We start from the raw sequence: 26976 nt of genomic DNA, 5'->3' as shown, positions 1-26976 counted from the left end.
GATGACATAAAAAGATGAGTGAATTATTCTTATTAAGAAGAGGATTTTAAAAACTATTTTCTCACAGGTCTGTGTGTGCATGTGTGTGTGTCTGTGAGTGTGTACCCAGACTTCCAGAATAAATTATTAGAGAAGGACTGAAGTTCACTGGATATGATGCAGACATATTGTAGTATTTCACAGCTATTCATCAGCTATTAACTTGCATAATTATTCATCATAGGAAGGCATGGTTAGGTATATCAGGGGTAGGATGATTTAGAATAAAAGGGTTTTATGGTTAATGTGTAATATTTCATCCATAACAAGTAACTGTAATCTGATTATGAACCATTTAAAAATTTAATCCAATCACACTACTTGATATTTGTAATCTGATTACATAATCCATATTACAAATAATCCATCACTACCAAGCACTGTTTACACAACAAGCCTCAGGATCTATAAGAAGTAAGAACATCTCACTTGCAATTAGGGTTTAGGGTATCAGAATGAGCTTTATTGCCAAGTATGCTTACATATACAAGGAATTTGTCTTAGTGACAGGAGCTTCCAGTGCACAACAATACAAAACAGCAACAAGACTTTTTTAAAAATTATTAAAAATGTAATAAAAAATAAATATTGAAAATAAAATAAAGTGTATATAGAATACACAAGAGACTTACTCTGGAAGTGTAAGTTCTTGAGGTTATCTGCTCAGCAGACCGAACTGTCCTTTTTAGTCTTCTGATGTCTGATTTCGTAGCTGCACCAAACCAGACAGTTATTGAAGTGCAGAGGACAGACTCAATGACTGCTGAATAGAACTGTATCAGCAGCGCCTGTGGCAGGTTAAATGTCCTCAGCTGGCGAAGGAAGTACAACCTCTGCTGGGTCTTTTTAAAAATAGAGTCAATATGTGTCTCCCACTTCAGAACCTGTGAGATGGTAGTGCACAGGAACCTGAATGACTCCACTGCTGCCATAGTGCTGTTTAGAATGGTGAGGGGGGACAATGTTGGGGTGTTCCTCCTAAAGTCCACAATAATTCCACTCATTTGAATGTGTTCAGCTCAAGGTTGTTTTGACTGCACCAGACAGCCAGCCATTCAACCTCCATTCTGTATACAGACTCAGCATCATCTCGGATGAGGCCAGTGACAGTAGTGTCGTCTGCAAACTTCAGGAGATTGACAGAGGGGTTTTTGGCAGTGCAGTCATTGGTATAGAGGGAGAAGAGTAGTGGGGAGATGGGGAGCACCAGTGATGATTTTACAGGTGCTGGAAGTGAATTTCCCCTGTCTCACAAGCTGCTGCCTGTCCGTCAGAAGGCTGGTGAGCCACTGACAGATAGATGTGGGAACAGAGAATTGGTGTAGTTTAGTCAGGAGAATAGCTGGGATGATGGTGTTAAAAGCCGAACTGAAGTCCACAAAAAGGATCTTTGCATATGTCCCTGGTCTGTCCAGATGTTGCAGGATATGATGCAATTCCATGTTGACTGCATCATTAACAGACCTGTTTACTCGATAAGCAAATTGAAGAGTATCTAGAAAGGGTCAAGTGATGTCCTTCAGGTGGGCCAACACCAGTCTCTCAAATTACTTCATGACCAAAGACGTCACGGAGATGGTCTATAGTCATTAATCCTGTGATTTTTGGTTTCTTTGGGACAGGAATGATGATTGAGCATTTGAAGTAGCAGGGAACTTCACACTGCTCCAGTGATCTATTGAAGATCTGCGTGAAGATATGGGCCAGCTGGTTAGCACAGGATTTTAGACATGCAGGTGAAACACCATCAGGGCCCTGTGCTTTCATTATCTTTTGTTTTCGAAGGACACGGCACACCTCCTCTTCACAGATCTTAATTGTAGGTTGAGTAGCAAGAGGGGGGTGGAGGGGGGCTGCAGGAGGTGTTGGTGTTTGTGTGAAGTGAAGGTCAAAGCGGGTGTGGGGTGTGAGATTGGGCCTTCAAATCTACAGTAGAACACTTTCAGGCCATCAGCCAGTTGTTGGTCGTAAGTTGGTCGTAAGTTGTTTCATGCCACTCCACACTGATGCAGGGTCATTAGATGAAAACATGTTTTTCAGCTTCTCAGAGTATCTTCTTTTAGCTTCTGATTTAATAATCATCCCGTAATAATCATTTAAGGATCCTCCCGTATTTAAAGATAAAATTATGATGATTTGTCCCATATTAAAGCTGGTCAGATGGCATCACGGTGAAATTATTCCAGACAGCCAATTTAACACTGATGTAAGTGTCTAAAATTGAATGCTAAAACTGAACTCATTTATAGATCACTAATTTCCATTCAGGTTTTATTTCTGCAACAAAACTATGTATCATGGTGGGGACTAACATCAGAACAAAGCCCTGTCAGGCTTCTAGGAAGCTTAAGAAATAAAATCTCTTTGTAGCACCCACTAACCTCTTTTCTTTTTTTTTTATTATTATTTTTTAACCCATTGATGGCATTCTAGAAAATCATAAAGTGATCGTATAAGACTGAAATCAACTTTTCCAGAGAAATTTGAATCCACATTATAAATGGCAAATCAATAATGATTACCAGCAGTATTGAGCGCAGGAGGATCAATCAGATAATAGCCCACATCATTTCCAGTCGTCTTTGTCTCCGGATTTTCTCCTGCAGCATTAGTAACTTCTATAAAATCATCTTTCTCAGCCATCTGCAATGGTGAGAAACTAGTTCCAGAATGAGTTAGTGAAACAACATACACATAATGATGACAAAATAAACACAGAATAGACACATGCATATGAAGTTATTAACATTCATTTTTGAGGAAATTATGATGTTCAGTTTAATCTTAACCTTTCTCCATGGGCTTCACCTGCCCCAAAGACCAATTTTGAAATGATCCAAATCATTCTTAAATTTATTTTCCTTTAATTTTAGTCTCAAATGCAGATTCTCAGTGTACCCATGATCAACCAAGACCTATTCTGTGTATACCAAACAAAAATTAAATAAAAGAAAAATGAAATATCTCACACACACATATACACAGACATACATATATATTTTTTTATCATTGGTTTAAATTCTACAACCAGAATATTTATTAAGTGCCCTCTTTGTTTTTAATCATCAGATCTCTTCTTATATTGATGGAAGTTTGAAAATAGCCTAAATAGATTTTCTTTGCTGTAAATTGCAACATACTCCTTATTAGCTATGCAGCAAAGGATCCGTTTTTAGACTTTTCTCAATATTAACCAAGGAAATTCCTTTACACAGTTTCATGAGACAGCTTTCATTCCCAACATCCATTCAATATATAAAAGACAGTCTTTCTTTATTAGACATTTACTCCATTAATCGTATCCTTTGTAGGGCTTATATTCACACTTGTCCCCTTATTGATAGGGCTCATATAACATACACTCTGCATCCCTTCATATAGGGCTCATCATACAGTTCCATACGCAATCACACTTCAGTCATACTTCACAGCACTCAGTCTCTGCTCAGCCCCTCCCCTACAGCTCTTCACAGCACTCAGTCTCTGCTCAGCCCCTCTCCTACAGCTCTTCACAGCACTCAGTCTCTGCTCAGCCCCTCTCCTACAGCTCTTCACAGCACTCAGTCTCTGCTCAGCCAGACCCTCCCCTACAGCTCTTCACAGCACTCAGTCTCTGCTCAGCCCCTCCCCTACAGCTCTTCACAGCACTCAGTCTCTGCTCAGCCCCTCTCCTACAGCTCTTCACAGCACTCAGTCCCTGCTCAGCCCCTCCCCTACAGCTCTTCACAGCACTCAGTCTCTGCTCAGCCCCTCTCCTACAGCTCTTCACAGCACTCAGTCTCTGCTCAGCCCCTCTCCTACAGCTCTTCACAGCACTCAGTCTCTGCTCAGCCCCTCTCCTACAGCTCTTCACAGCACTCAGTCTCTGCTCAGCCCCTCTCCTACAGCTCTTCACAGCACTCAGTCTCTGCTCAGCCCCTCTCCTACAGCTCTTCACAGCACTCAGTCTCTGCTCAGCCCCTCCCCTACAGCTCTTCACAGCACTCAGTCTCTGCTCAGCCCCTCTCCTACAGCTCTTCACAGCACTCAGTCTCTGCTCAGCCCCTCCCCTACAGCTCTTCACAGCACTCAGTCTCTGCTCAGCCCCTCCCCTACAGCTCTTCACAGCACTCAGTCTCTGCTCAGCCCCTCCCCTACAGCTCTTCACAGCACTCAGTCTCTGCTCAGCCCCTCTCCTACAGCTCTTCACAGCACTCAGTCTCTGCTCAGCCCCTCCCCTACAACTCTTCACAGCACTCAGTCTCTGCTCAGCCCCTCCCCTACAGCTCTTCACAGCACTCAGTCTCTGCTCAGCCCCTCCCCTACAGCTCTTCACAGCACTCAGTCTCTAGCGTACTGTATGATAGAGAAATGTTACCTGCTGCAATTTCTTTCCAGTCAACAAACAGCCATTCTTGTAAGGTCTCCGCTAAGTTTACTACATTAATCAGACCCTTCACCAGTTCCTTTTTCTTAATTAACTTCCTCCTCTGCCCTGTATAATCTATATACTCTGATTCTTTCCAAAAGTGTTCACTGATCCCCTTTGACTCTATCAATGCTCTCTCCAGTTCTCTCTCCCACTTTTCAGATCTGCGTTGATCTCCAAACGTTACAAAACTCGCTTGTATCTGCATTTTTCTCTAGGCTTGTTCAAGGCAATGGAAAACATTTGACCTTTTCTTTATCTTTTTCCCAATTGTTCTATTTTTCTCTTCTGAATCTCCTCTTCCTCTCACTCACAGAGCTGTCCATTCAGCCAACCAGTGAGCAAGAGCAAGGCAAGGAGACATCAGAGAAGCAAGTACCATTTTGTGTATTTTATAATTTTCAACAGTTGTTTTTAATTCAATCAATCATTTCAATCCCTTTTTCCAATTTTGACCCTTTTTGTCATTTCTTTATGGTGCCTGATTCTCTGTGTTACTCTGCCCTTGCAAACAATACATCATCAACACTGTAATCATGCATTTAAACAAACACAGAAGCAGTTAGTACAATGAGCACACATGCACCAACAATATAGTTAGTCATGCACATTATTAATTATCTCAGGCATGCACACAATTTAACAATTCCCCGTTTTCTGCACAGTCCGGGTTTCGTTAAACACTTCAATAAATAACTCAATCTAACACCTGGAGGACTTTTACGTTAATTTCCACCTGATTCCCCTGTGAACCAGGACTTTTTCCCACCCGTATTAGGATTTTTACCTGTACAGGATTTCCCGCCACTCTTCTGGCAAAAACATGACTAAATAAACCTAATACGGGAATTTACACGTGTCGTCGCTTCTCGAGTTCACCCCCAGGCTTTTTCTACCTTCTTTAAATAACCCTTCTTAAATAATCCCACCCCCAATTTTTTAAATCTGGAACAAAACTCTACTTTCAGCCAATTAGCCAAATTAATTTAAGTCCGGACTGGTAAGGCTGCCAGGGCGACTACTTACTGGTCTCACCTCATCAGATCACACAAAAACACCTTTAAGCAAAATGCTTACCTCAGTTTTGGTACCAGTGATTTTGTGCAATCTGAGTCAATCGGACCGCAGCAGATTCTTCACCCTTTCAGCCTCGAACCAGCCCCACGTTGGGCGCCAATTATGTCGTGGAATATCTTTGACGAATCTCTCTAAAATGCAAGAAAACTCTCGGAGTCCAGGGTTCCAGATGCCAAAATTAAAGTTTATTGAATCATCAACAAACTTGAGTTCAGTCAGCTGTCCGTTCTGACTTTCTTAGTCCAAAACCTCTTCTATACAGTTTGTTATCTGGCATTACCTCATTTCTACGACCCTTCATTATTTTTGTAACCAATGGATAGAAGCCTACTATTCGCCACCATTATCTCACAGAGCCTTTTGATATATTTTTACTGGTAGAAACTTGGCTTTAGTCTATCTTTTTAATTACTTTGACCACTGGTTGTTTTTACTCCTTATCTTTTAGGAGTTTTCAAGGTTCATAGCCTCATTATTTTGTTACAGCTGGGTGCTCTTTGTGGTTTTTTCAGCATCAACACTTTTAGTAACCTAATATGCTCTCTCCTGGGTCACACAAAGGCCAGGAAACTCATATAAGTACTTTGATATAAAAACATACTAGAATATTGAAAAATATACTATATAAGTTGGAAAATGTGCCTATGGTGGGTAAGGAACCACCTGAAAAGTCCACACATTATGCTAAAACGTGCTAATACTGTGGAGGGTGTGGTAATGGACCTTCTGAAAAGTCCAGAAATGGTGCTAAAACCAGAGGCGGCGGCAGCCGATTTTGCCGGGGCTTCAGCCCTGAATGTTTTTAGTTTAGCCCCGAATGTATTTTGAAAAGGTGACTGACAAATATGAAACAGGATAAAAGCCTATGTAAACCTCAGAAATCATAAGTTGCCTTATTTCATTGTGCTTTGGCTTTGCACATACTGCACACAGCCTGTAAAAACAGACAAAGGCATAATCTAGCCTATAGAATAAGTTCCTTTGCTGTTGGTAGCCTATGAGCTACTCCGTTTCTTCCTCTCTGTTGAATATGCAGCAGGTAGGGGAGGAGCTTGCACAGTCGTTGACATCAACTAACGTTACTTAGTGGTGATTTAACGGCAATTAGCAGGAAAGACAGCAAAAATTAAGCAAATGAGGCTTTGGGGATTTTTCCGAAAGAAGTCAGTGGGTAAGAATTCACATTTGTTTTTGTCCTTAAAGTCTGAAGATCATCATCTAGCTGGCTTTCACCCACAGTAGGCTAAACCTCAAGAGGTCCACTACCGACTGCCATTACATACCCTCTAGCCTCCTTGTACAGATTGTACAGATTGAACTTGTTAGCTCCTTGTTAGCGCATCTGCCTCTCATGCCGGAGACGTCAGTTCGAGTCCTGTTTGTAGTGTACTTTCCTTGTTTATCATGTGTTGTTTTCTCTAAGGATAACCAATAAGCATTAGCATAAAATGTATGTGTGACTTGTTTTGTGATATTAGTTTGTAGTAAATATACACTTTGATTTGATTAAATGGTTTTGTAGAGTGTAGCAAAGATGAGCAACAGACTGAGGAGCAGCAGCTGTGCCAGAATCAGGCATGGAAACTGGTAACAATTTTTAATCAGTCACTTTAATTTAGAGAAAGTTAAAAGTGAAACATTGTTTATCCTAACGATCCTAATGAAAGGATTTTGACAGATTAATTATTCTCATAGAGATGATGAGAATTATATACAGTTCGATGCCATGGTGTGTCAATGAACTTAGACTAAAGTCATTCATGTATTGCTTTAACTTAGGATCTTATACATCATTTTGACTATTTATGTCAAAAAATAGAAATTATTTATATTCAATATTTTTTTTACCTCACTTTACTCACTATAATATAACTCTTTTGTGATGACTTTATTGTAATGTACATGAAAATTCAAGAATCATGATAGATCTTAGGGCAATCCCACTGATCTGCTCTTCCCAATACATTTTCTTCAATGGTATTGGTCTACAATTTGAAATATGTAGCACTTGATGAATTAGTTGTGTGAAACTGATTTGCAATAAGTTATGTGCTGTATCTGTTCTTTTGCATCACAGATGATTCAGGGAGGAGAGAGCATGTTGAGGATAGTACTAGAGTGGAAGATTTAGGAACTGTAGAAACAGGCCCAGCCAGAGCAAAACTCAAAGAATACTCTCTCACCAGCTTTGGACTACAGAGAAGTGGTTGCTAGTGTGAAAATAAAATTGTCTGGGCTAAGCCCCGGATGTCCTTCAATGCTGGAAACGCCTCTGGCTAAAACTGTGGAGTTTTTTCTATAAAATGTTCAATAAGATCAAACAATGTACAGTATGAATACAAACATAAAGACAAGTACAGGTGAGGGGAAAAAATACACAAAGAATAAAAATAAATAATATGCATAAAAATACTTAAATAAGATAAAGAAGACAAATAATCGAAAAAATTCAAATAAATATATTTTAACATACAAATGATTTTATAAGCCATGGGTTAGGAAAGTTCTCATTTTAGCATAGGCTATAAGAAAGGATATACCATTTTTATTAATAACGCATATTAACTCCACATTTATTGCTAAAACTTTAAATAATTCCTATTGTTTTTTAATAGTGGCCTTTTAAACGAATAATTAAATAACGAGTCTTTTTTTGTTTTTCCGATGTTTAATTCCTATTGGAATATGAAATGAACAAATGATACATGGATTGATTTAGAACGTCTGCTTATTTATTTATTCTACGGTGCGACTCCAGTCCAGCAGGTGGCGGAACTCTGTTGGTTCGCCAGCCACCATAAAACACATGAAGAATCTAGCAACTGCTCATTTCCGTACTACGAAAGTGCATGGAGACGACGATTGTCTAGCTGCAAAACGGACGAAAATCAACAAAGTAGTGGTCCATGTGAATCGTTCGCTATATCAAAAGCCTTATAAAGCCACACAGCAGCTTTATAAGAGTAATAGACCGAAATGTAAAAATCGTGCAGATTCGCGCTATAGCCATCAGATGTAGCTCAATATTCTGCATGTCCGTTTCTGCACATAAACCTCATTGTTTTCGAGTAGCATTGAGTCGCTTCGAATTGTATTTCATTGTTTAGCTAAAATGGTACGCCTGTGTGCTTTTCCTGGATGTCACAACCGAGAGAAGCCACTGAGACTCCGACAAGCATCATCGCAGGAGGAAAGTTTGACTTTCCACACGTTACCGCTGCATGATCGGGAAAGACTGACCCTGTGGCTCCTCGCTCTTCGCCGCGATCCGGACTCACCCATTGAATCTCTGCGCACAATGAGGGTGTGCGGTGACCACTTTTCGCCTGACGATTTCAGTGCAGTCCCAGGAACAAAACGAAGACTTCTGAGATCAACAGCTGTACCTGGGCAGTCTGCACAGCCAACCGAGGTATGTGTTGAATCGTTTAGCCGGACAGTTTTGAGAGTACGCGGGCCGGGCCAGTTGTGGTGCGACCTATGTGTAGTTTCCAAAAGGGTATTTATTTATTTATTTACATTGGTTGCCCATCAAACATTCTGGTTACGGCTTCTTTAAAATCTTTGCAATTAATTCAGCCTGAACATACAGATCCCATTCAAACTCTGATAAATATGTATGATATATGTAATCTGTTTGGGGTTTATAAACATTCCGAAATGAAGCAGTTACTTAGACGAAGATCTTACAATGAATTAAATTGTGAGACTAACACTTGATTATTTAATTTTGTTCATTGCATATTGAATTGCTATTGGTTTTCTTTCCAACTCTTATTTGAGTAATGGTACACCCAGAAACTAAAATGGTCAGTCTTACGGGGTCCCAGTCCCCTATGCTGACTTTTCCCCCGTGGAACACAGTTCTTCGCAGCTATATCCAGATGCAGTAGTTCTCCTTTTTTTTTTTTTTTTTTTGGTATCAAAATCACAAAATAATCAAATAGAGAATAACAATAATTGCAAAACAGTAAAATCAATTTTTTTTTCAGTATTAATACAAAATATTACAAGTAAATAAAATAAATTACCAACAGAATTTAGAACTATACACATAGTGGTATTGAAATCAAAAACATATCTCCAATTACAAAATAAATACAAAAATCCTTAAAAAGGATAATATTGCAAGGCTTTACAACTATCTATAGTCTTTTTTGCTTAAGTATTCCTTACACCCCCCAATGCTTTAAGATACTGACAAAGCTCAAACTTAAATTGTACAAAACTAGGTGTACCTGTTGACCAACGACATCTTTGAATGTGATATTTCCCTAAATTAATCAACAAATTAAGAACAAAACGAAATTTTCTTAACTAAAGGCCTATTGTAAAAAAATATATATATTTTTGTCCTCCAAAGTAATATCAGATCCAGAAATCTCCATAAAATCACACAGAAGAATCTAGTGCAAATGCATAAAAAAAAGATGACAAATACTCTTCAAATTACAAAACACACATTTCAAATCAATATCTTTCTTTTTATAACCTGATTTACTGGATAAATACAATTAATAATTTTAAAAGAAATCTCTCTAATCTTATTGATGACACAGTATCTCCTGGAAACCATTAAAGCCTCCTCCCACTCAATGTCCTGGAAGCGTGAATTCCAGAAACTTTTAGCTGGGGGTACCCTGAAAGACCGACAGATCTGTCTAATTAAGTTATTGTTGCATTTTTTTATCAACAATACTTCTACCATCCAATTTTAAGTTAAAGTGAATAGTTACATTCAAACCAGCAACACGCAACAATTGAAGGAGTCCAGAAGGTATGGCATCAGAAACGATTGCGTAATCCTTTGCAGATATTGGAAGTTTGAATCTATCTAGAAATTCTACATATGAAATTAAATGACCATCATGACGAAGCAACTGTCACCAATAAAATATCATTTCTAAACCAATATTGAAAAAAGTGTCTTATTCTTATATTTAATATCTTTATTATTCCAAATCAAACATTTGTGGGGAGAGAAATTGTGTTTATACACCAGCAACCAAGATAACAGAGCTTATCTGTGAAAGTTATATATTTTAATGGGGATTTTATTCATATCAATATTGCAACTGAAGAGAAACTTAATACCGCCAATTTTGTTAAAAACTAAATTTGGGATATAATACCACAATTTGTTATTAGATTTGATACAATTCTGAATCCATTTAATTTTAAAGCTAGTATTAGAAACTACAAAGTCAATTGCATTTAAACCACCTTGATGAAATAAATGACCTAATACACCTCTATTTAAGTAATATGGCCTATTCTTCCAAATAAAATTATACATTTTCTTATTAACTTGCTTAATAATTAACTTTGGAGCATCTGAAAACATTGCTGTATAAGCTAATCTTGACCCTTCAGCTTTTGATAGCAATATTCTACCAGTCAAAGATAAATCTCTTATTAACCAAGCATTACATTTATTTAGTACTTTATCAATTAATGGAAGATAATTTAAATACATTCTTTCCATTTGATTTTTACATATTTTGATCCCCACATAAGAAACTTGTTTTTTTAACTGGTATGCCACACAATTCCATGACATCATTAGGCATGTCTTTCAAAGGGAACAATTCACATTTATTAATACTTCAACCTGAGACTGATGAAAATATATCTAAACACCTAAGTACTGCATCTATTTCTCTGTCACTTCTCAAAAATATGGTTGTCATCTGCAAGCTGTGAACATTTTATTTCTTTGTCAGATAAACAAATACCCTGAAATGGATATTTTTTAATATGAAGACCCAACACTTGCATAACTAATAGAAATAAGAAAGGAGCTGCTGGATCTCCTTGTTTTACATCTCTAGAAATATTAAATCTGGGAGTTGTTCCAAAAGGTAATTTAATAGAAGTATTGCAATCGCTATACATTGTACGAATCACTCTGATAAAATTATTACCAAAGCCAAAGAAACCAAGAGTCTCCATCAAGAATGCATGATCCACAGAGTCAAAGGCTTTATAATATATAACTTCCATCCTGAATTAAGAAATGTATAATCAATTCGGTCCAAAACTAGACTAATGTTATTTCCAATATATCTGCCATGCATAAAACCTGACTGGCAGTCATCAGTAATTTTATCCAGACCAAATTTTAACCTCTCTGCAAATATAGATGATAACAATTTTGCATCATTATTAATTAAAGTCAAGATATTAAGAGATCCAATTTTCAATATTAAGTGGGTCTTTACCTGATTTTGAAATAAGAGTTATTAAACTTTGAATCATTGTAGGCAACATTTTCTCAACTTCCAATATTTCCTGAAAAACATGTAAAAGGAGCACACAAAGATTTTCCTGAAAGGTTATATAAAATTTGGCAGTTAAACCATCATTACCCGGTGATTTATTATTCTTCAGTTTGGCAGTATTTTTATGAATTTCATCCAATGTTATTTCCCTATCACAAATTATTTTTTTTTGTCTTCGTCTATTATAGTTTTTTATTTATAACTTTAGCATCAAATCTTTAAAGAGGACAGTTCAGTATTTCTCTTTCAGTTCTTTTCTCCTTCCAACCATTTACGCCTTAACCTCACAATGCTCCTTTAGCTTTATTCTCAAATATTTGATCTAATTGTAATTTAACTAAGATGTCTTTATCTATCTGAGACAAATTATGTTTTCCATATATAAAAATAATGTTTAATGATGGAATCCTCCTTAATCCTTCTTGCTTTGACAATTTCTTTTCCAAATCTATTAGCAAACTTTCTTTTTGAATACTTCATAAATTCCCAATGCTTCCCATACATTTTTGAATAATTTGCCTTACTATAAAAAAACAACTTTTTGAAATTGTTCATTTTCAAGGAGATAATTATTTAACTTCCAATGATTAAACCCAGATCTTTTTTCAGCTAAACTGTCAAAACTAATCATAACATTAATACTTTTATGATCAGTAAGAATGGAAGGTATTATATCAATCTTTTTAGCTTTATGTGCCAATTCTTTAGACAATAGCCAAAAATCAATTCTGGATTGTCTGGAACCATCCTTATTACTCCAAGTAAACTCAACTTTACCAGGATTCCTATTTCTCCATTCATCAAGACAGTTAAGATGCACACATAAATCATTAATATAAGAAAAATAACCATACTGTCTAACATGTCGTGGCGGAAGACGGTCCAGTAAGGGATCACTGATGGTGTTCCAGTCTCCACCCAAAACCAAATTAGCATTAGAAAAAGTTAACAGCATTTCTGAAATCTCCTCTTCAAAACTCTGCAACAAAGTTTGATTCTCAGCTTTGTTATTATAACCATAAATGTTTCCTAAAATAATAATATAATTTTCTATCTCAGCTACTAAAATTATCCATCTTCCAGCTGTGTACACATTACTTTTAAGTACTTTCCCCTTAAACATTCCTCTTAAAATCGCATCACCTGCAGAGTTACTGCATATGACAGCCAAACATCATCTCCCCATTGATTTCTCCAGAATTTGTAGTCAGATCCTAATGCATGAGTCTCTTGCAAAAAATAGAAGTCAGCCTTGAATCTCTTAAGATAAAAAAAAAATTATTTTCTTTTTACATTATACGAATATAAACATAATTACATTTACGTAGAGAAAAACAAGCAGTGAAATAGAACAGCGTAACTGACCAAAAAGTCAAACAATAATCCTGTGTGTATATTTAAAGAAGTCTGTGAAATAAATGTGAGACATAATAAATGTCGTTTACCTTATTCCAACTCTCATAAACAAAATCCCATACAGGAGCTTCAAGGTGAATATCTCAAACAAAGATAAAATGTTTAACAAACACATACAGCGTTGAGAGCAGCTATTGCTCATTACACTCGAATTTCTTTTCCATCGATTATTGCTTTAGCTCCCACATAAAAGGCTATTTTCCCTTTACGTGCAGCATCGATTTGGGGCCATAATTTGTTAAAAGCCTCCTTATCTTTTGTCGTCAGGTGCTTTCTAGATTTCAAATATTCCAATATTTTAGCGTTCTTCCAAATGAGATCTCTTGTTGACCTGGCTACGAACCTGATGATATCTACCAACTCTGTGGGTAACATCAATGTGCTGTTGACAGGTCTCCTCGTTTTCTGGGATAACAGAGCGGCAGATTTCAACCAGCCGGGCTTTAACATCCTCGCATTCCTTTTCTGCCAATCCATACAGCCCCAAGTTCCATCGTCTTTGGTACCTTTCCGATTCGTTGAGCTTGTCCTCCAGTTCCGATATCTGTTTCTGATGGTCTTCACCCATTGTTTTCATGTTGGAGATGTCTGCCTTTCATCCTTCAATTCTTGAAAAATAAATTCTGTAGCGTCCTTCGAAGAATTAACACTCTCGGTTTTGCTTTATTTCTTGATTAAGAACAGCAGTATTCTGACTCATCTTCTCAACTAATATCTTGACGATATTATCTTGTACCTCCCCGAGTGTGGGTTCAGGCCGACTTCTCTTCGAGTCCGGAGTACAAGGCTCAGATTCAGGCAGGGGTATGAGACTTGTATTATCACTTTTACGTGCATATGAGTGCACGTCCATCTGATCAGGAGACACCTTTACGCGCGTAAATATAAATTAATATAGCAAATATAGAAGGGAATGCGAAGCGTAAGACTGTTTCCTTGCTACGTCTCGCAAATTAACACTGCACACCATTTAACGATGAAAGTTATCGTTCATATGGCGTAAAAAGAAAATTACTCTATAAGCAGAAAAAACACGTGTGTCTCTGTCACCATCTTGGCCAGTCCCTACACAGTAGTTCTCACCTATCTCATTATCAGACGTCAACGAGCAGAAGATTATCAGTAAATAATGCATTTAATTTTAGACTGTCATCACATAAACAAAACTTGTGGATTCAGTTTGTTTTAAATGAAGCTAGCACGTGGTATGGGCCATTTGTATCGTGTTTGTTACATTTTTATTCCGTCATATTTTTGCAGATTTTTTTTTTTTTTTTGTAGCTTGACAGACGAAGTCACTATCGACTATCATTGTGTGGAAAAGAGCTGCTTAAAGGAATATTCCGGGTTCAATACAAGTTAAGCTCAATCGACAGCATTTGTGGCATAATATTGATTATTGCCAAAAAAATAATTGATTTGCCCCTCCTCTTTAAAAAGAAAAAATATGGGTTCCAGTAAGGCACTTGCAAATGAATGGGGACAATCCGTAAACATATAAATACTCACTATTTCAAAAGTATAGCCACAAGACGTTAACAATATGTGTGTTAACATGATTTTAGTGTGATTAAAATCACTTGCAAACCTTTTCTGTGTAAAATATTTTTTTCTGTGTATAGCCAATTTTACAACTTCTTTGCCATGTCGAAGTAATGTCAACAAACCATAAAAAGACTAAAGATAATGCTTTAAACAACTTTACAGCTCATATAATACATTAATTTTAACAGAATAATTAATATAATTATAAGCTTTGCATTTCTGCCATTTTAAACCGTCCAAAAATTGCTTGATCATTCACTTCAATTGTATGTGCCTTACGAAACCTCTTTTTTTTTTTTTTTTTTTGCAGCCCCAAAATTGGGGTCCTGGGTATCTCGGCGAGTATTAATAGGTGTGCTGAGTGACTCCAGCCAGGTCTCCTAAGCAACCAAATTGGCCCTGTTGCTAGGGAGGGTAGAGTTACATGGGGAAACCTCCTCGCGGTCGAGATTAGTGGTTCTCTCTCTCAATGGGGCGTGTGGTGAGTTGTGCATGTATCGCGGAGAGTAGCATAGGCCTCCACATGGTGTGAGTCTACGTGGTGTCATGCACAACGTGCCACGTGATACAGGGTTTCCGCGGGTCCTTAAAAGGTCTTAAGTTTGCTTTTAAAAATTTAAGGCCATAAAAATTCTTCAATATCTTGCTGAGGTCTTAAATTTTTGGGGCATGAATAGAACGCTTAAAACAGTAGAGAATGCGTGAGTCAAAATCATGTCTCTCGTGCATCCGTCATTTAGCGGTTTAGTGTGAGCGCATGCAGGGAAGCACATTTTTACAGAACTTACGATGTTACACATGTATAAACCTTCATAAACCCATTAATAGGAAATGCAAATGCCTTTATTTTGCATCTCTGTAAGCAAGTAATGCGCTAACACTATTGCTCCTGTTTATAATCGACAAAGCTGTCAACGTTAAAATTTGCAAGCACGCCAGGTTGGAGCTGTCTTTTAACGCCTTTCAAATTGTGGCACTTCCTAATTTTACACTACCTTTGACTAGAATTGTAAAGCTAACAGAACTACTCAGCTGCAGAGTTACACCTGTTATATCTCTTATCCCCGTCTCTCTAGATCTGACATTTACAGGTATTTTTTCTGCCATCTGAATCAATTACATTTTTTTTAATAATATACAAAACAATAATATAATTATATAAAATTATAATATGAATAATATACATAATATGAAAAAGTATCTATTATACAATCCGTTTTCAATATACATCATAACTAATTTTGCAGCACAGTTCTCCTGCATAATTTAATTTGTTAAAGTTTTCAATACATATTGTCAACTTTAAATGGCCATTTTTAATGTAACTGGATAGTTTTGACTTTTACTTGAGACATTTCACACAAAAATGAAAATTGGCATACCTTCATGCTGTTGCAAACCTGTATGACTTTCTTATTTCAGTGGATATCAGAAGAAGATTATTAGGGAGTTCATCCACTTACACTGAATGAAAAACAAGATGCAGTGACAGTGATTGAGACCAAACGTTTTTCTTAACATCTCCTTTTTTTGTTCCATGGCAGAAAAAAAATTTAAACAAACTCGAGGGTGACCAGAGATGACAGAAATTTAATTTTTAAATAAACTGACCTTTAACTACCTATTAAAATATTTATTAAAGGTATCTGCCAAGGAAAAATGTAGAGAATGACAACGAGGCTGTGAGGGATAGATGTTCAGTCTCTTCAATGGGCTGTACTGCAGTTTAATGTGTTTTTGGATCGTTCTGCAGACAAAAGATTGGAAAAATCTCTTCAAGAACACTCAGTAGACAAAAAACTTCAGACAACTTGAGTTGTGGAAAATAAGATGGGATATTGGAGCTTTTTACAGCTTTATACTGTGCATGTCATTAAAGAGACTAAGTCTATCCCTTAGTTTAATTTCCATTCCCATTAAAAATCAAACATGGCACTTCTGTGAATAAGGTCAAGAGACGAATCCTCTTGTTTACAATAATGTCAGCGCATGCGCAGTAAGTGGTGGCAGAAAGCCCACTGACTGTTGCGTTAGATTTGACAGATTAGGTGATTAATGACACAAATTCATCATAAATACAAACATATGCTTAGCGATACAATTACTATACTAAAATGAGTTAATAACAAACATATAATCATGTTCGCTATAAATTTTGCTGCAAAGTTTTGAGTTGACAATCTCAGTCCAGTCAGCTCTTTTGATGGCTTGAAGCCACAGCAGTCCAAGAGAGACCTCAGAATCATTTTTGAACAACGTAATCCAATAAAGGTTGACTTTTTACACATGGTTTTTGCCACCACTTCTGTGTTTGACATAAGTGGTGACATTGCCAAAGCATTGGTCTATTGCTTCATGTCTTGCTGGAAAGCAAGTGACTATAAGGGTTACTATATAGGCTACATACTTTAGGCTACATGCATTCATAATGAATTAAGAGAGTTTTAATGTTGTTGTTTAAATTTGGGAGAAAAGGGTATAAAAATATAGAAAATGATAATTAGTTTTTGTGTACCGTAGTCAATATTATGCCACATGCTGTCTATTGAGCTTAACTTGTATTGAAACTAGAATATTTTTTTAAAATCTCATTCAATTAAAATAATAACAGTGCACAGTTTAAAAATGACATTTAATGTCAGTAAAATATGACAGAATTTTACTTTTTGGGTGGACTGTTTCTTTAACTCTGTTACCTTTTTTGTTTTGCAACACTTTATTTTTTTATGTAATTTACTGCAGTCTAACGTCCATTATGCTTGTCAGATTGTTAGATGTTTTATGCATTTAATTTCAGTTCACTTTACATCTAATACTACATACTCATAGTAGCCTCGTATCTAAAAAACATAATTGATTGTTTTAGGAGAATGTGAGTGGTTCATATCTTCAAATCGGGCCACATGGGGAACTTCAGTCAAAACTCATTTTGACAGTACCAAATTCAGAACCATCTACAAGTTCATCATCTTTAGGGGCCTACTATGCCCTTCCTCCCACATGGCACTATCAATCAGTAAGTCCTCACATTTATATTTTGTCACAAGTTGAAATTGAGCAGGTTGTGCTTTTATTATAAATCTAACGTGAAATGTTCCTCCACTTACAAGTTAATGTGAAAATTTACAATTCCATGTCTTTCTATGCCTTACTGGGGAAACAAATGTGGGTGGGACTTCTGCCGGAAGTTGTTCTACAGCATTCCCAAGCTCTGACTGTAGGTGGTTGCAAACTCTGTGTACAGCTGGTAATAAGATGCATTTCGGATGATCCGATCGCAAAGGTCAGCACTAAATAGAGTTGTAAACAGGGTGCAAAATGTTTTATTGATCACAAAAAACACATACAGAGGTAGTCAAAAACATCGCATTTGAGGTTTAAAACGCCGTCCTGATGAGTAACCGGATGGCAACAAACCAGCACCTCTGACCACTCAATCACCTGCAAACAAAAGTTTAAACTTACTTATGGAGTTTAAAGGAAATAACCGTCTGATCGGAAAACTTGAAAAAGATTTTGCATACCCAAGTATGAGAACTTTACAGCTCTTCCTTAACGTGTCTGTCTGATTTGAACATTCATGGTGACAAGATGACAAATACACACATCTGAAGCTGAACTAACACCGGTATTCCACTAAAATAAACAATAATTTTGCTGCAAATGTTGCGTTTGTGCTTGGATTTAAAATTAAATTGCATCTGGGAGAAACAGCGTGTCGGGTTTTTTGGCGCTTTCTTTGTCTGTGACTTTTGCAGTTTATTATCGTTCAGTGACACACTGATATAGTGATTGATGTAGGTCCATATGAAATCACACATGCTCTCCTCAAAATCACAAAACCACAATGAATGAATGGATGAATGCGCAACAACAGCTATGTTAACTTGACAAAGTAACACCCATATTTCTCGCCAAGTATCACAAGATGTAGGAAAAAAGTGGATAGAATTTTGCTTGATGACCTTTTGAGTAAACTGACATGTTATTACTTAAATGGTCAATACTAACCTATTATTTATTTTCTGCCATTTAGGATGAAACTGGTCAGGCTGAACTACATATGGAAGACAATTCTGATGTAGATGACCGCATGGATTCTGTTGCCCATCCAGAAGGCAAGAATATTCTTGGTTTCCTCTTAAGTTCAGTAGCTACTCCAAAACAGCACAGCTTGTCACCAACCTGCTTAGAAAGACCGCAAATATGCAATTCACATCTCTTAACAAAATTGTGGTTCATGAAGTGGGTGCGAAGTAACCAACATTCAAAACCACATTAGCCTTACTGTGTTATAGGCATAATCTGATAACTTCAGACAGGCTCCACTAGGTTCTTCTGGCTGCTTTTTACAGATGTAGTCTCAACTGAAACTGCTTCTGTTTGCATTTAATTTGGCATTTCAACTAGATTTCCTGTTTTCTCTTTACCACTGTTGTTTCTGGCAATATCTGTGCTACTTATTAATTTAATTTAATGCACAATGTTGTGTGTTGGAGCAGTCATTCCCAACCGGGGGTACACATACCCCAGGGGGTACGTGAATATAATTGGATTTTGCAATGTTGAGCTTATAGAACAAAATGTATGACTTAAAAATAACAGGGATTAGGGCTGGCTGAAAATTAGGGATGTGCAGAATTACTAATTTAATTGATGTTTAAACAAAAATTATAGTTGACTAGTCTAAAATGTAAGAAACCTCCTATAAAGCAGTCAAAAAACATTGTGCGTATGCGAACCATTTAAAATACTTAATCTATTCCAACAGCTTATTTCGACACTAACTGCGACGTACATGCCTTGCATTATGATCATTGTACATTCAATATAGAACATGAATTAACATTAGCATATACAGGCATGTTTATGGAAAACAATTGTACGAACAGTGAAGGACCAATAGAGCAACCCAGCCGGTTCTAATTGGATTTCACGGAGTAAAAGTTACTTAAATGTTTTAAACATGACGTGCACACTGAATAAAATACGTTTTACCCATTAAGCAGTTAGCACATTGTTGGAAATAAAAAACGGTATACCTAGCCTAAAATAGTAATTTTCAAGGCTACTTAATCAAAAGCATACATTGAAAAGACAGGATCTGGCACACCTGAGGTGATTGATTGCCCTGCACTTGAAACAGTCCACTTGGAGAGAGGGAAGAAGCACTCGTAGCCTGAGGTGAAACAAAACTTTGTTTCGATCTGATCTTCCATCCAGATCTTGTCTTTTTTTTTATGTGTAGTATTAATTATATTTAAAATGTGTAACTTTAACATGACAGTAATTTAAGCACAACGTTTGTAATAATATAAAGCCAAACATAAATGTGTAAAATGTTGAACAGTTTATTGGGGGAAAAATAGTGACCAACTAGTAGTTCCAGTGTTGACTAGCAGCATCATAACCGTTTAGTCGACATGTCTCGCACATCCCTAGTAAAAATAAACATTTTGTAATTATTTACGACATTAATTTGAATGATCTCGATATCCATTCATGCAATCCCAAGAACGATCAATTTAAAAACAAAGTTAAGCAGGTTGTTTTGACTCGTCTGTCTAGTGCGTTTTATGATGAGATCTGTGCAATCCTTTTGTCTTGATAATGTCTCTTAATAGCCCTTCTGTTCTTTATAGTCAGTTTTCGATCAAAAACAAACATTTAATTATACTAAATAAGCTGTGCAACACTTGTTAAAGGGATAGTTCACCCAAAAATTACAATCACCATCCTCTTGCATTTTAAGGACCTACTGTTTTTATTCAAATATGTTATGCTGAAGATGATGCATCTGGGATGGTTTGAGGGTGAGTAAAAGATAAGAGAATTTATATTTTTGGGTGAACTAACCCAATAATAATATTTGTTCAACCATAACAAAAGACGGAACTGCGTACTGATATATATCAGAGGGATATGCCGGTTTCAGAGTACACGGTACCGTTTTAGCGTTTGTTCTTCATATCAGTGTAAACGGTACAAATTGTGCATGCAAACAATTAACATGCAGGCCTAACGTGCACGTGTGTGATATTGTTTTTACATGTTAATATATTTTCTATATAGAAAATATTGTGGTTAAATAAAATCAGTAATAAAAATATCATCCTATCTATCAAGTTAGAAGATCCCTGCCTTGTATAATTAACAGCATTAGTCTGTTCTAATTGCTGTTCATTTTGTCTTTTTTCGATAAATGTTATAAAGTATATTTGTATATAAATACAATTTGAAGGAATGACATCGAGGCTGTGAGGGATAGACTTGCAGTCTGTTCAATGAGCTGTACTGCAGTTGAAAGTGTTTTTGGATCGTTCTGCTGACAAAACATTGATAAAATATCTGTCCAAATACATTCTGTATACAAATAACTCCAGACAACATGAGTTGTGGAAAATCAGATGTGATCTAGGAGCTTTATACTAGGGATGGGCATGAGGACTCGGGTACTCGGACGTGGAAGAAATGATCGATCATGAAAACGATGATCGATAGTGATCATGCATTATGTGGCTTTTCACTTAATTTGAAATCCAGTGACAATTACCTGACAACTAAACACAAACTTGTCAAAGAGGGAGCTTATTTTTATTTATTTTTTCTTACAGTTATGAACATGTAATTGCCCTTTTAGTACTCTGCGAGTACTCGTGTAGACAAAATGGCCAAAATGCCCATCCCTACTTTATACAGCTTTATACTGTTCATGCTGTTGAAGAGATTGTAAAACTATCCATCACAGCGTTCTTGTCATTCCCATTAATAATCAAAGATGGCGTTAGCATGAATAAGGTTCATAGTTGAACTCTGTTTGAAGCAGGTGTCCTTATGGCCAGTGAGAATTCCACTGAATGTCTTCCTGGAGGTTCTGATGCAGTGTACTCATGCAAGCAGAAAACCACTGAGACAGATGAAGAGGAACCAGACACTCAAGAGTGCCTGATGGAAGGCCATCAGATTGAGGACACCGATATTAACACGGAGGACACAGCCCAGTGTTCAGAAGAGCTAGTGATCACTAAAGTTGAGGATTTGAGGGATGAAATGGATGAGATGGCTTATGCTGGTAGGTGTGAACTGATATTCTCATTTTAGTTAAGCGTTGCCCTAAAGGGTCTGTCACACTAGGCTTTGAGCAAGCAAATGTTTTTCGGACAACGCAACAGACCAGGATATGATGTCAAGCAGAAGGGCTTCTGTTTTTGTAAATAATAAATTAATATATAACTATTTTAATCTGCTCCCCTTCCTGCAACATAAGTGTAAGCTTCGAAATATGCTTTGTTTTAATTGAGCCAAGATGTCTCTGTGTGACGTTTGGTCTTATATTGGCCACAAGATTGTCATACAGATTTTTATGTCACTTGTCAAAGAGGGAGCTTATTTTTATTTATTTTTTCTTACAGTTATGAACATGTAATTGCCCCTTTAGTACTCTGCGAGTACTCGTGTAGACAAAATGGCCAAAATGCCCATCCCTACTTTATACAGCTTTGAACTTTTGTATGCAACAAATTGCAATGATTCTTTCTGATCTAATGCATTTGAATAGCAGTGATTGGAGCACGAAATGTAGCTTGACCTCCCCATTAGGCCTAAAACATACTTTATGCAAGTATGTGAACGCAAGTCAGCGTTGGATTCTCAGCATTGTGCTATAACTAAAACATTTATTTTTATATTATTGAATCTTTAAAAAAAAACGTTAATGGAAGTCATGTCATGCTGTTTACTTTTGCTTTGTTTGAAAAAATAAATTGTGCACTGTTCCCCATTTAACAGAAACACAGACGGCTAAAGATGTGAAACACAGGAAGAAGGACTCATCTGCTGGAACGGTAAGCATAGTATCATTGTTTTATCATAACCAATGCAGTCAAACACATTGAGTTTCTTTGTAAATCCATGAAGCAATGCATTTCTAAAACTATTTTTTATTCAGCAAACAGTACCACAGTTGGTGGTAAAACTTGGCAAAAAAGTAGTCCTGGCCTCTGACGATCTACCTGTGAAGGTCAAAGATGAACCAATAGATGATGAATTCAAGAGAGAACCGCAGACCCCAGTGGGAAACATTCAGGATGATGAGGTGATCTACTAAGTGTTTCCTTTTTACAATTTAGGGTTAACCCCTTCACACGATGTGATTACACTATGCTGGGCTTAAGCGTGCGATCAAACTGGTGCTATCTGCATTCATGCTGTTGTTTACCAGCAGAGAGGGACTGAAGCAATGAAGCATCTCCTCAAATAGTCTTTTCAACATCACACAATAAAGCCATCATCATCTGAGATGGCTGTTTGTGGCGATGTTCTGTTCTCCGATGGCAAACAAAAAATATAAAAATATAAAAACTAGTCTGTCCTCTTGAGCCTTCTCCCATTCCGTCCGTCACTCATTCTCAACACTTCGGGGCCTGTGGAAGGGCTAGAACCTTTTTAGAACCTTCTATGTGTCTATGCTGCATTGCAATTTAAACAAAATGTTATCATGCATTCCCGGCAATCGTGTTTGCAACTCATAATTATAAACATTTAAAAATCACATTATGTGTTTGATAATATATAATTTTCTGTGATTTGTACGGTGATAACTTTTTTTACATTTTTTTATAACAGCGTGTATTTTAAATAAAAACATGTACTGGATGCAATATACAAAAAGTATACTTTTTTTAATGTTTACATTTGCTAAATTCTTATTTTCAAACAAATTGAGAAATGCTTTTTGACGCAAAACATATGACATAAACTGGCATTTGGAAAAAAAAAAATTAAATAAGATTAGGCTAACATGAATGTATGTTACATGAATTTGATGTTGAATTTATGATTCTTATTTATTTTTTTAATCTTTGTAACATTGTGTTCATGCTTTCAGGAGGTTAACCTGACACCTGACGAGATCGCGAATCGTGCTGGGTTCTCTAATGGAGGAAATGCGACATCTATTGGTATGAGCATTACAGTGCTTGTACGGCATCATTGGATGAAATTCCTCTTACTGTTAATGGCGTAGTTCTTCTGAACAAATTTCTGCAATCAATTCACCACAAGTCGCTTAATTAACATCATTAAACTTGGTTTCAGCCTTGTGCTGTTAAGCTTTGTTTTTATTTCACTCATTTCAGTTAAAGTCTGTGACAAGCAGTAATGGCAAAAGATCAGATCGTTCTGTAATAACACTTTTTCAAAAGCTTAATGAGTATGGGGAATTTATAGTGGAATAAGTGCCCTTGAACAGTTTAGCAGAATTGTTTTTTTTAATCAAAGTAACGGCAAGTAGCATATAAACAAATTTAAAGGGGTTTGTCCATGTCATGTAAACCTAGCCAATAATATAATGTTTCTGTTAGGGCTTTTTGTGTAACTTCTTTAAGGGTCTCAAGTAATTCATTACACTCTTTTATTGTCTTCATGCCACAGGAGTTTCAACAGCCACTTCCGCAAAGGCACCATCAGTCTCACAGGAATCCATGCCTGGTGTGGCCCCCTTGAAGCCAATTGGGCTGGTCTGCACTGGCTGTAATAAGGTTATGCTGAAAGGACAGACAGCTTTCCAGCGTAGCGGCTCTTCTAAACTCTTCTGCTCACCTCAATGCCTCTGCAGCACCTCTATTGTGGTGATCAAAAAGAAAACCTGTCACTACTGCCTCAAGTAAGCTTACAAGTCTGGCTGAAATTGTCTCCAAAAACAACAAAGCACTTATTTTTAAGACATTATTTTGAAGTATGCTCATTAAACGGATCATTTAACGGATATTTAAATTAAGGCTGCACAATTTTTTTTAATTGTCATCAAAAACACAAAAGCAGGTTTTATGCTAAATTCTGCCTGTAAAATTTGTACTAAACTGTTAAAACCTTTCCCTCCAGAGAGATGCTTGGCCTGAAGGAAGTGTTCAATGCCCGGGTGGACATGGCAGGAACTTTAAAGCAATTCTGCAGTCAGAAATGCCTTGATGATTTTAACTTAAAGTGCAGGATGTGTCAGAAGGCATGTGTGGTAAGTGATGCAGAATTTTAATGTTTGTAGAGAATGAAACTTAATTCTTAAATGTATGCTACTCCAAAATGAAAATTGTCATATTTTGATCTCCCTAATGTCATTCCAAAACCGTATGAAGTGTTCTTATGCAGGACATAAAATGAGAACTTTTGAGCAACTTGATGTACATGGATGTGAATAATGACAGAATTTTCATTTTTGGATGAACAATCCCTTTGTCCAAGATAAATTAAAGAACTAAAATTACATAATGTTTTGTGGCTGCATATTCAGTCTATACAGCAATCCACAATAGCAAATGCTTGTACACAAATTAGTTTTTTTAGATCTGATATATTGTAATTTCTTATAGACTCATAGTCATGAAGTGAACGTGATGGGCACTGTCCATAAGCTGTGCAGCGATGACTGTTTCAGCCAGTTCCGCTCTTCCAATAAGCTGACAATGAACTGCTGCATGAACTGTGGTGGGCACTGCAATAGTCGGTGTCCCACACTGCAGATAGAGGGTAGTGTTATGAAGTTCTGCAGCCCATACTGCCTCAAAACCCACAAGAAGGTAATAGTAAAATGAGAAGTAATAAAATTCAGATAATGCTATCAGTCGATTTTTCTTTTATTCAAAATTCTTTCATTGGTTTTGACTTGTAGAAGAATCTTAAACCTGTAACCTGCAAAATGTGTCGCGCCGTGCGTCTGGCTGCAGATATGGTGGACATTCCAAACTCCGAGGGCATCAGAGAGCTTTTCTGCTCCCATTCTTGTGCCACGGCGAGTAAAGGCCAGTCTGCCAGCTCCTCCGGTAAAATAACCTTCTATCCTCCAAAACACGCAGTCAGCTTTATCATAGGGATGCACGGATGCCATTTTTAGAAACTAAGTAGGTACAGAGGCTTTCTTTTTGGCCATCACCAATACCTGTATTTTGTTTTTGTGTGACACAAATGATTTTGTTTTTATCAAATTGATTGGACTCTGTTTTGACATGAATGTGTAGGCTGAGCTAGTAGATGGAAATCGAGCATGTGAAGATGAGCAAATATTGCAAACACTGTGTCCTCACGCTTTGAAGGAACATTCCGGGTTCAATACAAGTTAAGATCAATCGACAGGTTTTGTGGCATAATGTTGATTAAGACAAAAGTCAATTTTGACTTGTCTCTCCTTTTCTTTAAAAAGCAAAAATATGGGTTCGAGTGACAATGGAAGTCAATGGGGCCAATTTCTTATTGTTTGTCTTGTGGCTATACTTTTGAAAAAGTATTTTAACATTATGTGTGTAAACATGATTTTAGTGTGATAAAATCACTATCCTTTACTGTGTAAGTTATAACCAATTTTACAACTTCTTTGCCTTGACGATGTAATGTCAACAAATCCTGAAATTACTGCAAAAATGACAATTTAAACAACTTTACAGCTCAAATATATGAGTATTAACAGGAGAACCAATGCTAGTGCTTTTATTAAATTATAAGCTTCACATTTCTGATTTTTGGCCCAATTCACCTCCATTAAGAGTGCCTTTTTTTTTTTTTTTCAATTTTTGTGGTAATCAACATTATTCCACAAATGCTGTTGATTGAGCTTAACTTGTATTGTACCCGGAATATTCCTTTTTAGCAGTGTTAAAGTCTGTGGAGTTTTTTTTTTTTTTTATCTTGTATTGAAACCGACAAGCCAATTCACGTGGATTCTAGGAAAGTAAACTTGGTACACTTGCTTTTCTGTAGCTCAGCAGCAGCTCTATGCTGGTATTAAATCTGAAATGTTTAATTTCTGTGTCACCCAACAATTAAAAACAATTATCACTGACTTCAAACAGATTCCATGAAACTCCCCCAAACTCACACCATTGAGACAACGTTATTTTGTTGGAATAGATGAATGTTTTTATTGCACTATGGTGCTACACTTTTAATCCATCCACATTTTGTTCTGCTGTTATATCTTGATATGGCAATATTTATGCAACATTGTATGTATACATAGTACTGTTTTTAGTTGAGTACTGGATCACGTTTTTGACCGATATCAGTGCATCCTTAATGTTTTCAGTATTGACCACCATACCTGTAAATCAAGTTAAACTTTGACATGGTTTTAAACAGTCATTCCAAAATCCAAAATTGTAAATATGAAACATTTCATAAATATCAACTATACTGGTGTTTTTTTTTTTTTCCGCCCATTTA

At 36.7% G+C, this 26976-nt stretch overlaps 1 protein-coding gene across 2 annotated transcripts in view; it reads left to right on the top strand.

Moving 5' to 3' along the window:
- Positions 1 to 8379: 8379 nt before the first annotated feature.
- The window catches only part of LOC127650331 (zinc finger MYM-type protein 4-like), a 33897-nt gene continuing 15300 nt past the window's right edge, over positions 8380 to 26976 (top strand). The window contains exons 1-11 of one of the 2 annotated variants that reach the window (XM_052135676.1): positions 8380 to 8936; positions 17633 to 17782; positions 18803 to 18884; positions 21593 to 21838; positions 22555 to 22610; positions 22715 to 22861; positions 23654 to 23726; positions 24199 to 24430; positions 24649 to 24778; positions 25134 to 25340; positions 25433 to 25583. In XM_052135676.1, coding sequence (XP_051991636.1) covers positions 8637 to 8936; positions 17633 to 17782; positions 18803 to 18884; positions 21593 to 21838; positions 22555 to 22610; positions 22715 to 22861; positions 23654 to 23726; positions 24199 to 24430; positions 24649 to 24778; positions 25134 to 25340; positions 25433 to 25583 — 1774 coding nt within the window. In that variant the 5' untranslated portion in view covers positions 8380 to 8636. The remainder of the gene's footprint in view (positions 8937 to 17632; positions 17783 to 18802; positions 18885 to 21592; positions 21839 to 22554; positions 22611 to 22714; positions 22862 to 23653; positions 23727 to 24198; positions 24431 to 24648; positions 24779 to 25133; positions 25341 to 25432; positions 25584 to 26976) is intronic. The other variant, XM_052135678.1, reaches the window with a different exon arrangement.

This window comes from Xyrauchen texanus, chromosome 10 (genome assembly GCF_025860055.1).
Source record: "Xyrauchen texanus isolate HMW12.3.18 chromosome 10, RBS_HiC_50CHRs, whole genome shotgun sequence".
NCBI lineage: Eukaryota > Metazoa > Chordata > Actinopteri > Cypriniformes > Catostomidae > Xyrauchen > Xyrauchen texanus.
The sequence above is the reverse complement of the archived record's forward strand: the minus strand, read 5'-3'. Positions and strand labels throughout refer to the sequence as shown.